The 18,376-nt window shown below is 42.6% G+C and overlaps 1 protein-coding gene across 11 annotated transcripts in view; it reads left to right on the top strand.

The window, feature by feature from the left end:
• The window catches only part of CSMD2 (CUB and Sushi multiple domains 2), a 333,924-nt gene that overhangs the window by 171,073 nt on the left and 144,475 nt on the right, over window positions 1–18,376 (top strand). For 10 of the 11 annotated variants that reach the window (XM_035345331.1, XM_035345329.1, XM_035345327.1 and 7 more), the window contains 4 exons: window positions 187–264; window positions 7,911–7,998; window positions 9,186–9,310; window positions 11,985–12,106. In XM_035345331.1, coding sequence (XP_035201222.1) covers window positions 187–264; window positions 7,911–7,998; window positions 9,186–9,310; window positions 11,985–12,106 — 413 coding nt within the window. The remainder of the gene's footprint in view (window positions 1–186; window positions 265–7,910; window positions 7,999–9,185; window positions 9,311–11,984; window positions 12,107–18,376) is intronic. The other variant, XM_035345332.1, reaches the window with a different exon arrangement.

An 18,376-nucleotide genomic window follows, 5' to 3' on the forward strand; every position in this document is an offset into this window, starting at 1 on the left:
GGTCCAGATCTAACACAGGTAAATGAACAGAGGAACCTCGTGGGGTTGGGAAATGTTACTTAAGATGCATGATATCCTAGGGTGTGGGTAGCATACAACTGTTGCTGCATTCTCATTTTAAATAACCACTAATGCTTAGCTAAATACTGTCCTTGTATTTTTGCTTTGTTTTAAATCTGTCTCTAGTCAAAAAGCAAATGGAGCTGAAGTCCAGAGGGGTGAAGCTAATGCCGAGCAAGGACAATAACCAGAAGACATCAGTGTGTAAGTTTTCTGGCTCCTCCGTATGCTCTCTTTGTATAATGATCTCTTTGAACATTTCATTTGACTTTCCAATAATCTCTAAAACTTTGTCACTCTTAAAAGTTTTAATGCCTTACCCTCTCTTCCCTTTGCATTACTGCATCACCTCCTTCCAGTGCTCTATTCACAAGCATATACTAACCCCTTAAAGTGGGAACGCAGGGGATCGGTGTGTGTGCATTTAATATATACTGTATGCATCCTATTCAGTGACAGACTGGGGTTCAGTATTTGTCTTCTTTTAGTTTGGAAAGTGTCAAAATGTAAACAACGTTGAAAACTGAATTGATGTTATTGTAAATTTAGGAGAAGGGCTAAGGAACCGCAAGAAAACAAGTGTTAGAGAACAGACAGAATCAATAGCAGTCTCTGTTTTTCTCTTTGCATTTTATGTAATTATTTGTTCCTGCAGAAAAATCATGCCCCTTCAGTGTGCAAAAGCTTACACTACTGACTTCTGTGGTCCCTGTATCAGTTTCTCGCATTCAGTATATCTAGTGTTTGGTATCTGTTAGAGGTGTGCTCGGAACGTCGCTTTGTCACTGGTGTGTTTTCCTCCTGCAGTAAGTGAACGCGTTAGGTCCATTCATCTTTGCATTAGGTTCCTCCCGAGCGAAACTCGGAGTTTCTTTACACACGTGTCTCTGGGCAGGTGACTGGACTCTAAAGGGGACTCGAGTTTAAACAGGAAGGATCTGAATTAACTCCGTGTTATATTGTATAGAAGTCTAAATAGGAGCAAAGTGCAGTATTTCTTAAATAGTTTTTCGGGGGGAGGATATAATTGTTCATTTTCTGCATAGTCCATTGCACCCATTGAAGAGGTACTGTTTGGACATTTCACTCGCCTGAACTTCAGATGCAAAATTCAGTTAAGAAAAATGGATGAACTGAATTTAAAACATCACTCACTGTCTGTCTGAAATGAAAGTGGCTCACTTGTAGGTTCACACGAGTGCTTGTAGTCTCCAGTTATTCAAAGACAAAGGTCCAACATGGGAAATAGCAGGAGGTAAATTGCCCAAAATCTCCAGAGTAGAAAATGCTGGGGCGTGTTTAAAGAAAACAAATTCAGTTTTAAGGAAAGCCCTGTATCCAGGATGCTCTCGGTCCTATGAAATATTCTTGCCAAGAAGAATTTAACCTTTTAAGGTATGATAAACAGTTGACTTCACTGAGGGTGAAATTATGTTGGAAAATACCTCTGCCTTTGATTGTGTGGGCACTGGAGCTCCAGAAGATGTGAGGATGTGTTTGGTGTGGGGTTTGTGTGATCTTGGATGTTGGGGTTTGTGGGGAAGGGAGTCTTCACCAAGTGACGAATGTTAGCCTGTGCTGGACTCGTTAGTTTACAGTATACAAGTATTCTGTATTAAGAATATATAGGATTCCCATTTCACCTTCCTGCAAACCTTAGGATGCTTCCCAGTAGCAGTTTCACCAGTTGTTATTGAATGTTACAGTCACTAAAGCAAAGCACCCCGAGCAGCACACTACGTAAATTAGTGTATAGAAGTGCCCATCATGAAGCTGAGTGTTTTGGTTTCTCGGTGGCCAGGTAGCAGCAGTCTGCTCTGCTTCTGGTTTGTGTGTCAGGACCATCGCCAGCACCAGCCCTTCAGGGGGTCCTGGGGAAGGTGCTGAGGGCTGAGTAACTGACCACAGCTGAACTTGCCTTTTTATTGTACCCTGCTCTGTCGCAGTCATGCCCCACTTCTGAGGATGAAGCTGTAGGAAGCTCTCGGTGCCTCTGCCCAGTCTGTGCTCACCCAGTGGAGAGCAGACTGCAGCCTTCAAAGCTGCCAGTTCAGCACCCTGTGCAGTGCTCCTCAGGTTGCATTTGATAAGGCAAAACAGCGACAGGAGGGCGGCTTAGCCTGAAATCTCTTAAGGTGTATATCACTACACAGTGATAGTACTGTGGCCCAAATTCCTGTTACCAGCATGGTGTTTGGTGCAACCCTTGTGTCTTTAGCTTCATCCATGTACACTGCTCTCAGCAATGTCTGGATTGTAAACCCTGATTAACCTCTATCCTGCACAGCCTTCTGCTGTCACACTTCTGTTACAGTAAATTTTCAACCTCAGGAATGCTGATTCTGTAGAAGATGTCTCCAGAAAATGGTTTATTTTCAGAAAATGGAGCCTGAAGTGTTATCTTTTTTTTCCCCTTGCTTTTTTTGATTTGCTTGGCTAGCCATGTCCTCTCTAATCTGAAACTTTCATGAGCTTGTGAGCTATGCTTCAGTAGTGGTTATACAGGTGGGATGGGCTGATTAAAGGCCTCTGAAGTTCACTAGTATTGCTATTATCACTAGTATTGCTATTATCATTTCATCTGGCTCAAATATCAGAAATTTAGAAATGGCTGCGTCTCTTGATAAAAGCTAGAGCCATACCATGCTTTGTTTTCAAATTCTTTCCTGCCAGCAATGGTTTCTAGTGGTCTTTGCACGTCTCCTAAAATTCTCCCTTGAAGAATCTGTTGTCACATAAGGCAGCTAGCAGCTACGTGCTTCCTACCCTATAGGTCTTTCAGAGGATTTCAGTTTTGCTGGATGGATGCTGTGGTTACCTGCCAGATCCTACCTCGCCAGATTAAACTCTGTTTCACATGTCTGAATGGAGACAAAATGTATTCATATCACAGCTGTTTGTACTCTTTCAGAAAAAGAATATATAAAAAACATGGAGTTTGGTGGGGGACATGCTAATTTTGTTCAGTTGCAGTCAAACGTGTTTATTTGAAATTTAAATCAAGTGCTTCATACTGTTCACCATCCCTAAAATTAATTGGGTATCTTGCTTTAATCAGTTTTAGAGGAAAAATAATACAGCTCTACAGAATAAGCTGTAAGAAACACATTTTAAAATTTGAGATTGCATTTAGGGGATTACTTTCTTCTGATATTAACCAAGACACTTTCTGCATTTGCAGTTATCCTAAAGCAGCGAGAAAGTCAGTATATTGCATGCAATATGTAAATGTGTATAGTCCATGCTTACACAGTGTGAAAAATATGGTACTTTGCTTTTTTAAAGCAGCATCAGGGTTGTTTTTCTGACATTTGAATGAGGCACACCTGAAAACACACTGCTGGACGTTACTGAAAGGGATTGAATGAAGTAGTGCAAGCTCTGTGTATCTTCACATTTGTCAGAATCTATTTTAAATTTGCAAATGCAAAGTCATTTTGGAGGTGTTGATCAATTTTAGTCTCAGCCAAGTGTATGGAAGCTGCTGGATTGAGCGTTGCAGTAAGCCTGCTTTCTGCAGCACGTGTCAAGGAATGAATGTTTGCATGTGGGTCCCTGCTGCACTGCCCCGGTACAACGTGGGCACGGATCAAAGAGGAGCAGGCGGTGGGCTTCTGGCTGTAGGCAGCACAGCTTCCAAACAAGCCCGGTTGGGTTGAAGTAGGGCATGCTGCAAACAGTCTGAAATTCGACCAGAAGGTCGTATGGGGTAACTGTAAGCCTTAGAGTGATCGTGAAGATTAACTTAACCATTGTAAAACAACTGATAGCTGCTAAAGTCCTCCTTTGTCCACCTCATGCCAGGAGAAGAGCTCACTTTTATCACTGAATTTTTCATGCTGAGAAACATAAAGGTTTTGTTAGGAAAAAAAGAAAAAGCATGACATTTTAGATCCTGTTTTATCTTGTAACTCATATTTAACACTCCTGAATTCAATAAAAATTGTCCCTTGGGAGTCTATCAGTGAACTTTATTAACATGGGGAAATACAGAGAGCTAAAGAAGGTTCCTAGTTCTTTTAACAGATGGAGTAAATTACCGTTGCAAACAAAGCAATCATAACTGGCTGTTACTGAATGCATGATGAGAAGGAAGTTGTTGGGAAAAAAAATAAATAGGAGAGTGAAGGGGGAGGAAAAAAAGTTCCATGGTTTGGGAGAAAGAATCCTTGAGCCTGTAATGTAGAGCTTGAACACTTCATCACAGTTTTTAGATCTATTGTTTTCCTTTTAACCTTGAAGAACTCATTTCGAGTGCTACATCCCTGGCATAAATCAGTCAAACCTTTAGGAAGATGAACACAGTACTGACAACAAGTTCTCAGCATAACAAATATGGTTTATGAACTTTGGTTTAGTTGTGTTCATGTGTGTATGCTAAAGCAAAAGAAAGAAGAACAAAAGTTTCTGTAAGTGGCCATCTAATCCATCCTCTCCTTTGCTTTCACTCTTAATGTTGACAAAATAAAATGTCCACACTGTCGTGATATGAAGATACCTCTCCTTGCTCTGTTTGTTTCTAATCTGCTCGTTGGTTTATCTACACGTGTTATATAGATACTAATGGAAGAAGTATTTTAGTCTTCAGAAGTATGACTGATAATTGACAACCTGCTCTCTGGTGCCTGTGGTTCTGCTGGTCATCTGTAGCCTTGCCTCTTCCCAAAGCTTTGAATCAGTCTTCTAGGTTCACTGTCATCTGATATGAGACCTAATAAATGAACGTGACACCAGCTCAGAGTAACCAACACGGGTGTAAATGCTGTCTGGGGAGTGTTCGGACTGTGGGAGGAAGAATTTGATGTGGAAGGCAATCGGGTAACCTGCTCTGCAGGGAAGGGCATGCGAGTGTTGTAATGCAGACATACGTAGAAGCTGTGCTTGTAAATATGTACATTAGATGCATATCTCCTTGTTTAGTGTATTTTTACTCTGGGGAAGGTATAGAAGTACAGTGAGAAATCTTAGTATTTCCTACTTACCCTGTAGACTTGTGACATACAGCCCTAGTTTGTGTATTCTATCTTAAATGTTAATTTTCCTTTCCTTGGAGATACCTGTATGTGCAGTCAGGACATTTGCATAGGCAGATGGAGATTTAAGGAACCCAAAGGAAGACAGTGTCACCTTGCTCTTTGCTCAGCCAACCTTTGGTTTCCCAGAAGCAAAGCATCATTTCGAGCACTAGCAGAAGGGCTGTTGGGAGGTGGTGATTTCATCTACAGAAGGACCACCTCTGTCTCTGAAGAGACCACATCCTCCCACGACCTCAGGGAAAGGCTTCTTGCTGCTGTTGCTTTTGTACAGCGGTTCTGCAGTGAAACAACCTAAAATGTTGTGCTGGAATACCGGGGGCTGTTTTATTCTGACCTAATTTCCTTGCTCTGACTGAGGCTCTTCACTGCTCACTGCTGAAGCCTCTGTGCATTTCATTCTCTAAATTCCCATTTGCTTCGTGTATCATTAGAGCAGAACTGTTAAGGCACATCCCACGCCTTGGGAGGTACGTAGCAGAGGAGTATTTAGCTCCATAGATTACGCTCAACAGCTCGATCAAAACTACAGGCAATGGCCCCAGACGGGTACTAAGACAGGGCTCAGAGTTGGACCAACTTTTCTGTGCCAGAATTTTGGCTAACATTGCAATGTACGCCTGTAGCTCCTGCGATGATGTGACAGAGGCTGGGTCTTTACAGCCACTTGTATAGTTTGTAAACACATGTGAAATCTCCAGGACCTAAGGCAGACTGGCCAAGTTAGCAAAAAGTTAACAGCAAATTAAAAACTGTTCCATTTTGTCATGTATCTAAGCATGAAATTTAGCAGGGAAGAAGGGAGAGTGGATCAAACTGAAATAATACGATTCAGTGAAACAAACCCACTGAATTATCCTGCAGCCCTGATGGCTGCTGGAGATATCTCCTCGTGGAGCAGGGGTTTGTCACGGCTGCTTCAGTTATCGGGGCACTGGTAAAAGAGCAGAGAAGGAGGGCTCCCTTCTTTCTGACTCATGTACGTTCAGAATCATCAGAATCCGTGAAAGGTGGCAGCAAAGCTTTGTAGCTGCAAAATGCAGCCATCAGAAGATAGCTGCCGTGTGCTGCTGTAATGCTTCTGTCTCGCTAGCGTGTCTGCTTGTCCACGTGATGGAGCTTAACATGGGGTTATGAATATGCAAAAGAGAAAACAGTCTGTCAGGGGACTGGTTTCCCATAAAGCTACGTCTCTTTTCCTCTTTTGCCCTCAAGTTCGTGGAGGAGCCCACGGGGCAGCAAGCAGCAGGCCAGGGCACCGGGCAGCGTGCGGCAGCTGTGCCAGAGCCGGGCTGAGCAGCCCCTGCCCCGTGTCCCTGGTCCCGAGCAGGTGGGGCTTGGTACGGAAAGGGAAGGCGGCAGCAGCGCAGGCAGGAAGGGCTCGACAGGAGGGAAGCACCTCGAGCAGAGCAGCAGGTTACGAGCTGAATCGTTTTCAGTGCAGGCAGACAGCACTTGGGTGGAGATGCTCAGACGAAAGCCCCGTACCAGCAGGAGCAGAGTGATGCTTCCATCCCTTTAGAAACAGGGTTCGATCTTCCTGCTATAGTGCCTGACTTACACGAGGTGTAATTACTCAGTGAATAATCACTACATTCGATGGTCTTGCCTTTCTGTGTGTCCATGCTGTGCAGCCTGTGTTTGTGCAGACGCTCCATGTGCTTTTCTCTCCATGTAAATATTTACATGCACCACTCTCCGTGTCTTCCCCCGTGCTCAGCTCTGTGCAGACCTCTGATTGTGAAGCTGACATGTCCGGAGTGAGAACCGTGCTTTTATCACCCCACCATCATCCCATTAGGCAGCGGGCTTTGGGCACTGTGCTAACACAGTACCTTCTGCGGTATAGCTGAGGTTTCTCCTTTCATCTGGTGGTAGGCAGAGGCAGAATGGGAACATGCTCGCTTAAGATTCATGCTTCAGCCTTGCTGACAAGACGTGTTGCATTTTCCTTGAGTCCTTCCCTCAATGATAGGAGAAAGCTGAATCACATCAACGTCTACATCTCTGTGACAAAGTTACCCCTTTGTCCCGTACAATTATGCATTTCGGTAGTTGCTGGAATTCCAAATTGAAATCAGCATATTGCTAGATCTCATTTCATGCTTTCAGGAGCCACCCCGGCTAAATCCATTCCTAGGTAATGCTTCTTTGTGCCGTGTGACAGGCTGGAGGGGGAAGGTGGAAGTGGGGAGACAGAGTACCAGGTTTGCAGATGTTTATTCAGTGCTGATCACCACTTGAGAGGTTTCATATTTGCTGGTAGTTACATTAAGGTTGCTCCATAAAGTTTTTCATATTCAAACTAAATTACTTGCTTTAAAATGCTAGACTCACATTTCCCTCTCCTCTTTCTCTTTTGTTCTGTGCTTGCTTTTTTTCCCTGGTATCATACACCTACCTCCTCATCGAGTTGTTTCTTTCTCTGGCAGCACTCAGATGGGTTTGGAGGGTGGTAGACAGTCACCTTGTCGGGTCACAGGTGGCCGTTTTAATCACAGGCTTCGGAAATGGGCTGTTTAATTGGTGCAATTTTGCAGAACGAAAAATCTCTTTTCAGAGGTACTTCTATAGCAGAACAGGGGAAAACTGTGTTCCTAGCTGGCACTTCCTAGAAAACACGTTGGTGTCTAAACCGAGCTGAAATGATTCCAGTTAAACTTGTTTCCAAAGCTGTTTTTTTTCTAAGCAAAATGGAATACATTCAGGTTTTCAAGCTACCAATTGCCATTTTTCTCTCCACATCCACCAAGACAGTTGATGAAAGAATGTTTCTTTTGCTATTCTGTCTCTGTATGTGCTGTTTTTGCTTTGTAGTAACTCAGGTTGGTGTGTCCCAGGGACATAATATGTGTCCAGACCCTGGGATTCCAGAGAGAGGCAAAAGAATAGGCAACGATTTTAGGTAAGAACCTTTTTTGTTTGTGTTTCTGCATGCTGCAAAGCTATTGTTTATAACCATCATGTGTGCTCCTTGACGTTACGTAGTCTGTTTTTAGAGACCATCTGCACACATCTCAATGTGCTCTGTCTGAAAGCTTGCTGAGCCCTGTGATGTAGAAGAACGAGTGCGTATAGAAGTGCACGTGTGTGAGAGAGACCGTGTCCTGGATGGTTATCTGTAATGAATTATTTGGGAATATTTCTCCTTTCACAAAATGGGCATCTGGCCAGGCGTCTATAATCCGTGTTTGTTGTCAGTCCCCTTTCCAGTGAAGTGCAGAAAGAGCTGTCTTAACCAGCAACAGCATCGCTTCTAACGTTAGCTTAAGTCACAGCATGCCCCTGCCCCCGGTGAATTTCAGGTGTCTTCCCAAAGCACTGCTACAGTTCCTTGTCAATAAGTAAATGTGGTGCTGGATAATTGTTTTCTTATAGAGTTTAAAACAATGCTGTTATTCCCTTGTAGTTGCTAGCGTTCATTTAAAGAGTGTAGGAATGAATCAGCCTGCTGTTAGCAATGGGGAATCAATATTTAATCTTATTTTGCTGTCGATAGCTGTTTTGTTCACTAAAAATGTCTTTCAATTTAACCTGAGTCTATCAAATTCTCCTGAAGTCCAGAAAATGTATTGGAAAAGGGGGAATGAGGGTGGAGGAAAGGCAATTCCCAAAAGAGTCCCTAAATGCCATAGGATAAATTCTCAGCTGCTGTAAACCGGCATTGTGTCACTTCAGTGAATAGATAGGATGGGCTTTAACCAGCAAAGGATCTGAATCCGAAGTGATAGAATATAGAATAAATTTTTCAGTAGTAGATAAAGTTTTTTTTTTCTTAATAAGAATGCTGAGCATGTCACCTCTTGGGACAGAGTCTGTGCTCCCGAACTGAAAAAAATTCCCCCTGAAGTTGCATTGAAAGCCTCGAATCTGTTCGGGGACTGTCACCACCTCAGGCAAACAGTGCCCAACATAAGCAAATGAATGAGGCAAAAGCCTGCCCCTCATTCATTTCTGCTGTTGCCTGGAGGGCCAGTGAACTCTCTCTGTTCACAATTTGGAAGATCACTGGGATAATAAAAATGCAAGTGACAAACCCGTTGCTGCAGAAGATTCTCAGTTGCTAACTTCTCCTTTTGTTCTATCTGCTAGGTTGGGCTCCAGCATCCAGTTCACCTGTAATGAGGGCTATGATTTACAAGGGTCCAAAAGCATCACCTGTAAGAGAGTGAGCGACATGATTGTTGCGTGGAGTGACCACAGGCCAGTGTGCAGAGGTGAGAAGACAAACATTTTTTTGCCGAGTTGGTAGGACTAATGAGAAAACCCATCTCCTTTATGTCCCATTCCTGCATCACTCGTTCCATCCTCAAGTTTGTCTGTACTTGGTTGCTGCCTGTTGCCTTTTTCTTTTGATAAATGCTGTTCCACGGAGCAGAACACTGTAAGTGGATGTTTCCACTTACAACTCTCACCTGCCCTGTGGAAGACCATCTCTGGTTCTTCTCAAGGGCAACTTGCTAAAGCCCCTTTGTTCTTTCGCTTCTTTTTGGTTTGGTCTTTTCTTCTCTTTAAAAGTCAAATATATTGTTAGGCAGTCCTAGAACAGGTTCAAGCCTCTCGCTGAGAGTTGGATGTTTATAAGCTGTATCAAGTTGGTTCTTTTGATCTCAGCTGGGTCTTATCCTCAGCCTGCTGTGTTGGCCCATGGTGCAGATCTGTTTTCAGCACCTTCACTCAGGCAAGAGGTGCAGCTAGAAGAGCAACCTGGCAATGCTCTCAGGCTGTTGGAAAAAATCAGCTCATCGCTGCTATTTCTTCTGTGCTGCACTGGGTTCCTTTTTTTTTTTTTTTTTTTTTTCTTGGAAATGGGAGTTTGGTCTTGCTCATTCGTGCTCAAAAGTCAATAGGATCTTTATTCTTTTCTAATGGGGATTCTTGTTTTCTGGGTAAGCAGAGTAACACGGCTTCAAATTTTCAATCTTTCCAGCTCATGCCTGGGAAAGAAACCTTCACTTGATTCTCATGCAACTTTTTGATACCAGAAATTCAGGTTTTAAGACAAACACCTGTTCCTGTGTACAATAAAACTATTAACTGTGGAGCTTCATAAGCTATTACCTCTGCAGTTGATGGATGTACTACGTCCACACCTCTCAGCAATGCTTTGTCGCTTTTTGTTCTCCACTCCAAATTATTTCTTTTTAAGGGATAAGGAGGAGAGCGGGGACGAGGTGAAAATTTGGAAGCTAGCAGCAGCCTGATTATCTTGTGGCCCAGCCATGAGATACCAGCAAATAGAGTTTTCTTTCAGCGTAAAAATGAAAACTAATGTCCATTTTGCCCTTGGCCATTTTGTTTTCTTTCTCTCTATCCTCTCTCTCTATAAAAAGTGGCATGCATAATTGTGCTATTTGTAATGCTAATAATGAACAACTTGTAATATTTTTAATTAAATCCCTCTAAAGCTCTTAAAGTCATAAATTGGTATTTTTTTTTTCAGTTCTTTTTTCTTTAATTTCATCTGCAGAGGTTTTCAAGGCTTTGGAATCCCATCTAATTCTTGAAACAAGCCTAGAATAAATTGAATCAGTGTAAGAGGATATTTGGCATAAATACGTGACACTATAAAGGAAATTTATGGTGTCCTCTTGCAAGAGATAAGAAAGGATTTGCCTGCATTATTATGATTTTGTGAATCAACTTAATAAAATTTCTACCAGTAACTTCCATTTTTTTTCTTTTCAAAGTTTTCCATTTGCTTTTTATCTCGGTTTTTAACCACATTTTCTGTTTCCGTTTTGTTATCGTGTGGTGAGTTTCTTTCAACTTGCAGGGTGCCCGACCAACCAGCTCTAAAGCCACTGGACTGGAGCAGTTTCTAACACCTGGCGATGAAGCATCTTGCCACTGTGTTCAGAGAGGGAATTTTAGCTTCCTTATCTGCAGCAGACTCCCTCTGGGTCCAAGGGAGAGTCCCTTAGTCTCTATGTGGCCCTGTTGCCCACTTTTAAGATGGGAATAGCAGGCCTTAACTTTCTACTGCCAGGTGGGACAGGGTACATGTAGCAGGCTCCAGGAATGGGGTCACACAGTAATGGGGTCGCACAGGGCAGCAGGAATGCAGCCCTGCTGTGCGGTTAGTTTGGCCACAAGACCATTTTCCATGCTTGACTGCTGTTTAGGGGCAAAAAAAGCCCTGCAGAAACCACATTTGCAAATAGGACTCCTTTGAAATTTGAGATAGATTAATTTTGAGGATCCATCACAACAGCAGAGGCAGTTACAAAACAAGGATTCTGTTCTTTACATTTTCTGATTAAATACCACATCAAAGGACTACTACAGGCAAACATTTCCCCCTTAAGTGCTTTTCAGCTTCTACTTTACCTAAGATGTTTTTAAGATGTGAAGTTGAGCTGCCATCTTCGTTCTTTGAGTCCACAGTTGTAGCAGAGCGAAGTCAGCCCTCACCTAATAAATACTTGATGCACAGTAGTTTTTTAGATCTGCAATGAAGAAAGGAAATATGACCTTCCTGGGACATTAAAAAGGATCTGTGTCTTACCTGGCATCTTCCGTGTAGTTGCTTTCATTGTCCTGGACATGAAAGTATTTCTTTGAGTACTTCAACACAGTAAGCAAATACTAAATCAGTGTGAGAGCTAGAAAATGGGCTGTTGGTTGATCTGGCAGTCCATCTGTTTGATAGCCTCTGGAAACACCCCACTCATCCAATCATCACAGATAAATCCTTTGTTTCTGATGTTACATGGAAGAAGATGAGTGTTTTGGCTAGTGAAAACAACACAGGGCAGCAATTTTTAATTCTCCCCTGCCTTCATACAGTATGCATCACTGTTTCTCTTTCCTCTCCAAACAAAGAACTCTGTATTCATCCCAGAGCTAACAGACCTCACTCTTACATCTGTCTTGTTTTCTTTTTCACAGCGAGGATGTGTGATATGTACCTTCGTGGTCCCAGCGGTGTGATAACTTCTCCCAACTACCCCGTCCAATACGATAACAATGCTTACTGCGTGTGGGTCATCACGGCACTCAATCCAGCCAAGGTAGGTCTCAGAGATACATTCTCATGTCACTATTTTATTGCCTTAGTTGAAATAGTGTCTAGCTATGGTTCCTCACAGGACTAGTCTCTGATATTTAGCCCTTCAGGTTCCTGAAGTCACACTCTTCTCTCTCCCGAGAGACTTCTCACACATTTCTTGACCGTCTTTAAAGACTGTGTCCTGTCACATTCTGTCTCAGCTGAAAATTCATTTTATTAAAGGATGTAATTAAAAGTGAATGTAATTATTTTTAATCAAAACCTCTTTGATATCTTAGTGTGAATGGTGGTGAAATGCCAAACAGCGTAGCAAAGCATCTCGCTAAGCCAGTGCTCAGCTGGGGCAGAAGTGCTGTGCCAGGAATTCTGATTTTTCACTTCCTTTTGGCTGATAGCTAGCCCCTAACCAACAGGGATTTCAGCCCGCAAAGGGCCAAGAGCAAGTGAGAGAGGGAGGATTTCTCTTCAATGCTGTTTTACTTTATTTGATTATTTATTTATTTTAATCTTGCAAACAAGTCCTTTTTGTGTTTACTGATGTTCAGAACATTGGAAGTTGGTGATGATTTTTTGTCTCTGTTGGTCTGCATGTGCAGTTTGGAAGGGTTCAGATCCTTCGTCACTGATCAGTACTAGTCTTAACTGCCTTGGTCTTCATAAGATGAAGTCTTTCTCATTTTCCTGTCACAGGAAGAACAATCCTCAGTGCCTCTTACCTCTTAGTGCTGCCCTACAAACTCAGCCTGTTCCTCTCCAGACCTGTATGGGAACATAAGAACAAAAATTACTTCATTGCTGTGTTGTAGCTCAAAATACCCTGAGGTATCATTCAGTGCTTCTGCTGAAGACAGGTTTCATTCTTTTCAGTGCTTGGGTTCCTACTAATATAATCTTCATTAGTTTGGGAGCAAACCTTGCATTCCAAGGCACTGAGCTCATATGCTTATCCAGTCAATTATTTCTTGGTCCCTGCCACCAGACAGCCTTGCATTTTGGCGCTCTGCCTTCTGCTGCTCGTCCAAGGAAGTCATTTCACAAACATGTTAGTATCCCAGCATCTCATCTTTCACAAGAAATTGTTCCAGTCTGTAGAAATGCTGGCAACCATCCACAGTTGCAGCCTGCTTGCTACCTCTGATGAGATGGCATCTTGTGCTCTCATCTCCCGTGCTTCGCCTCCCCCTGGAGCACCTGCTGCAGCGGGGCAGCTAGATCTGGGGCTGGCTGAAGAGCCCTGTTGAGTTCTGTTTCTCTCTCCCCATTGACATCAATTCAAGCCTTTAATAAGTACAGATCACTGGTGGATTATGATTTTAATGAGGAGTATTCCTACATTCCAATTTCAGAATGGGTTTGTATTTAAAGGGCTGTCATTAGCTGGTCATTTCATCCAGCGGATATTTTGGTTTGGCTGCATGGGAGCCTGGTAATGACCCAAATTCTGGGAAACTGGAGTGTGGAATCAGAATTTTTTTTTCAGTGCTGATTTATTAGGAGTAATTTACTGGTTAATCAGACTCAGGAGGTTCTCCTTCATCAGGGTAATGTGCAAGCAGAGAACAGACCACATGTAACAACAGCCATTACTGCTCAAGTGTCAGCTGGGCTTCTCAGCTGGGGGCCTGCAGACCCTCAGGTATACACTGCCTGCACATGGACAGGCTGTTGCATACGTCAGCTTCTTAGGCACTGGTATGTATTATGCACATCTTTCTTTTTGTACATCTTTGTCTTTCAAAGATCAGCAAAATCCCAGTTTTGCAAATAAAATAGTCCTCTGTTTTTTAAGAAGAAATTGTAATGAGCTAGCCTTGGATGTGCCCTGGGCTTTACTCAGGCTGGCACTTTTGTCTGGGCTTCCCACTACAGTTTAGGAAGGAGGAGATGGCAATCAAACATCTGGATGCTTACGTGCCATGGCCATTATATTATTGACTTTTTTTATATTGCTTTAGAGTTGAATAATTGGACTTTCATGTTCAGATCTGTTTATTTTCTGGCCTTTCTGCTAGCCTCGTGCCTAGCCTAGATGGTAGGAAACAAACTTTTTCTGCTTTTTGAGTAGTGTGATAGGATAAGCATCTCCTCTTGTAAGATTCCAGGGCAGACTGTCTCATTTCTCAAAAAATTAGTCTTTCTGGATTCCTACTTAGAGAAAGATTCTCCCCTTCCTCAGCTTTTAAACCTTCATCATAAACTGTTGATTAGAAAACAAAATTGGCAAGTCCTGATCCTTAGCTTTCATAAATGATGAAGTGAATTGAAATTGGCAAACTCCATTCATTTAAATACTTAATGTAGAACAGAGAGAGGTTTCATAGCAAAGTAGTAGTTATGCTACATGGCCTGCAGCATCATATACTGTAGAGCTGCAGCACAACTGAAATAAGAAGGATAGGCTGGTCAAATCAGCAGCTCATACTCACTGTCTGTAAACAGGCTGCCATTTTCTTTTTCTTTGAAGTGATAAACAGTTAATTAGCAACATCAGTTTATGAAGGGTTTCTGGGAGAATTTCTCTTTTTTGAATGTTTCATCGTGAAAGTGTAATTTACAGGTAGGGGAAAACTCTGCATCTCTTTGAAGCACAGAGGACTGAGAGAAATGCACTAATTGTTTTGGGAAAGCCACTGCTGTGCATGCTTATTTCTTTGCACGGTGTGTTGCCTGCTCGCGTTACTTTGAGCTGTAGTTCAGAACTGCAGCCCGATGCCTTTCCTCTGTCTGAATGGCAGAGAGGGCTCTGCATGGCTGTGGGAGCGAGGCAAGGCACAGGCTTCCTTCTGGCACCTCTTGGGAAGATGGGAAGCAATTAAAATGAATCCATCGCCCTAAGAGTTTTCTACTGTTTTCTATATAATATATTCTACTATTCATCAAGGCTCCAGGAACCAAAGCTGTGCAGACAGGACAGCATCTGAGTGGTGAATGTACCAAATGGCAAGTGGATTCACGGGCATAGACAGTTTCTTTTGTCCAAAAAGCAGCCCCTGGTGCTGGCTGTGTGTGCTAATGCAGCCGCTCACAGTGTCGCAACAAGTGTGTGTTGCAGCGCAACACTGGGAGTTACTGGTATCTGAGTTTTAATGCCAGATTAGCGTCTGGTATTCCTACCCACAAGTCAACGAGTGCTGCCTCCAGAACATACCCGGACATGTAAAACCCTTAAATGAAGGCCCGTGTTAGAAACATGTTGCTAAATTAGAGAATTCACCTCCCTGACTCTTGTTGCTTTTGTGCAAAGGGGATGATATCATCATTGCACATTCCCCAGCATGGGTGAGGGAGGAATTGAAGATGAATTAATTAAAATGCCTGTAAAATACTTTGAAGATTAAAGCATTATGGGCCTGGGCTGAAGCCTGCTGAAGTCAGTGGTAATCTTTTCATTGACTCGAGTGATCTTTGGATCAGGTCCTGTTATATGAAGCTTTTAATATGAGCGATGGGAAAACCACTGAGCTGAATTTAGAACTCATTTGCAAGTCATCTGTTCTATATTTGGAAAAGAACTGTGAGCCAGATTCACTGAGGTACATAATCCCCTCGAAGTTTGCTCAGAAACCTACATAAGCAGTATTAAGGGCATAGTGCTCTTCAGTTGACAACTCAGAATTATTTCCTATACAGAGGATGACATATTAAAGCTATTTGGGGGAGTATTGAGAGCTTACAGATTTCTCTTTTTTTGCTGGTCCCTGGTGCCATGGGAATTAATTTCAACCACACTGGAAAAATAAGTCGCTCAGGAACTGAGAAATGCATATGGTAATTGGTTCATTTGCATCAAAACTATTTCTGAACCTTCTTGACATACCAGATGTCACTGGTTGATATTTCTGCGGTTATTCTCACCTGGAGTCTAGCTACCCAAACCCTGCCCTGTCCAAGCTTCCCATGTCATCGGTGGAGAGAGATGGGCCCCTCCGGGGGATGATTCATCCCCTCTGAAGATAGACGCTCGAGACGGGGGAGAACGGGAGGGAGATGAGTAATGTGTGCTTGTAAAGCATCTGAATATAACTGCAAGAGGTGCTGTACTCCGTGGCGAGAACGGGTGTTTTTTTCCTATGAATGTGACTGCACTTCAAATCGCTTTGCAGTGTGTGAAGCCTTAGAATCAGGTGTCATATTGAAGCCTATTTTCTCAACTTTGCTAATTGCTTCCTGTCACTTCAATAGCTTAAAATTGAGGTTTTGTGTCATTCGTGTATTTGTATGTGCTGGAAGGTCTCTTGTTGTTTAATGAATCATTAAATAATTTTCAGCCTATAGCCCAAATAGAAAAATAGGAAAATGGATGAATAAATATTGTATTCAGCATCCTGTTCCTGTGCCACAAGGTTACAGTCTTCAATATACTAGACTGTAATTAGTTATTTAATTAGGGTCAGACTCCTTAGAATGCAGCTTACTTGAAGGAGTGGTTTAGCTAATGACGTGTGCTGTTTTACAGCAGTGTGTTCTTTGTATTAATTACATTATTCCATCATTACATGGTTTAATAATAATCTGCACAGGTTAATATTTTGGTACTACTGACTAAAATGAATGGCTCCAAACTTCTGTGAAGTATCTCACCAGCTACTGTTTCAAGATCCTCTTACTTTTGGGTAATGTCCTATTTTCACAATGTCATGCGTAAAATATTGAACTTGCTTTTTTTTTTTAATGCATTTTAAAAATGTTAATTGCATTTGTATGTCGAGGATGGTAGCACGTGGCAGTTCAGTCCGAGCTGTATGTGCACCCGTTATTTTTAAAGAACTCTGAAGCCATTCAACACCTGACTGACCACTTTGTGATTTAGATTGAGTAGCTTTTGACAGAAGGTTGTCATCTTCCTAGAGAGTACTTGCAGGCCTTGGAGAGACTGCAGAGGAGTCCTCATATTGAACAGAATACGGTTAGTTGTTGCTTTTGGTCCGTGGTGGGATTTTTATCCCCCTGTGATTTTTGCACAAATGCCCAAGTGTTTGCAGGAGATGCTGCAGGAAGTTACCAAAGATTTTATTTTTATTTTATTTTTTAATATCCATTGCTAAATGTTTTGCTATTACAGTCTATTTAACTATTATTATTAGCATTACAGCAAATTAACAGGCTAATTCTGGTGTTAGTATGAGTAATACTGGGGTTTAAATGTATGATCCACCCCACTTGAAACTCAGCTTCATCGGCTGGTGCCTGGTGAATGAATCTGACCTCAGAACGTGTCAATGACCAACTCAGTCAGTCTGGGGGGGTGCACTCATGAGTCTCTGACCTTGGTTTGTCGCAGTTTCCTGGGGAGAATCACCCCAAACCGGTGCTGGCTGCCCTGTGCTGCTGATGCCTCTCTTGCTGGGACAGCTGAACTGGTTGATGCAGCTGAAATTCCTGTCTCTTACCCCAAATCAAGAGGTGTAGGGTTGCATCATGTATCTGTGGTGCTTGGTATATGTTGTGGTACCTTCTTGTTACCGTTTTAGGTAACTTCTATTTCATGTGTGAAGTAGCACAAAGTACTGTTAAACCTAATTTGGCAACAGAAGCTGTTAAGAGTTAGGTAATTTAATGTATTTGCAGGCACATGTACAATTCACGTGTTTATGTGCGTTCCTGGATCTGGGCAGTTGAAAAGCTTTGAGACAAAGCTCCCATTACTTTTGGTTGGTACTGTGGAAGTAAGGCAATTCTGTAAATTCAGCTCTCTTCCTTTTCTGCTTGTTTACCCTGTCCAAGGCTGGATTAAGGGCCTTGGTCTCCTGAGTCAGAATGTGATTTTCAGTTATTTGCAAATAAAAGATTTTCACAAGCAGCTAAGAGACTTGGAATGCAAAGCTCTTGACTTCATTGGGACCTCTGCTCCTAAACGGTGCGTGACGGCTACATAAACCCAGTCAGTGCCTCGTGGTGGGGGTAGAAGGGTGGGACGGAGCAGGAGAAAAACATAGGATGCAAATGGTTGTGCACAGGTAGTGTGATGTCAGCAGAGATGATTTGACAGGGTAAGAGGCAATGGCCACAACCTGAAACACACGCGGTCTGACTGAGGAGGAGCTTTTTTTTTTTTTTTTTTTTTTTTTTTTTAACCTGAATGACCAAGCAGTGGAACAGGCTGCCTGGGGATGGATTGTGGGGACTCCCACCATAGAGATATTCAGAAGCTCTCTGGACATGATCCTGGGCATGCCATACAATCTTTCTGGGTCTACAAGAAGCTTCTGAGAACCAGGTGAATTTTCTGACCAACGCAGACCAAAAGAAGGATGGTGTTTGTTACACCACA

Source organism: Oxyura jamaicensis, chromosome 23 (assembly GCF_011077185.1).
Source record: "Oxyura jamaicensis isolate SHBP4307 breed ruddy duck chromosome 23, BPBGC_Ojam_1.0, whole genome shotgun sequence".
In the NCBI taxonomy this organism is placed as follows: domain Eukaryota; kingdom Metazoa; phylum Chordata; class Aves; order Anseriformes; family Anatidae; genus Oxyura; species Oxyura jamaicensis.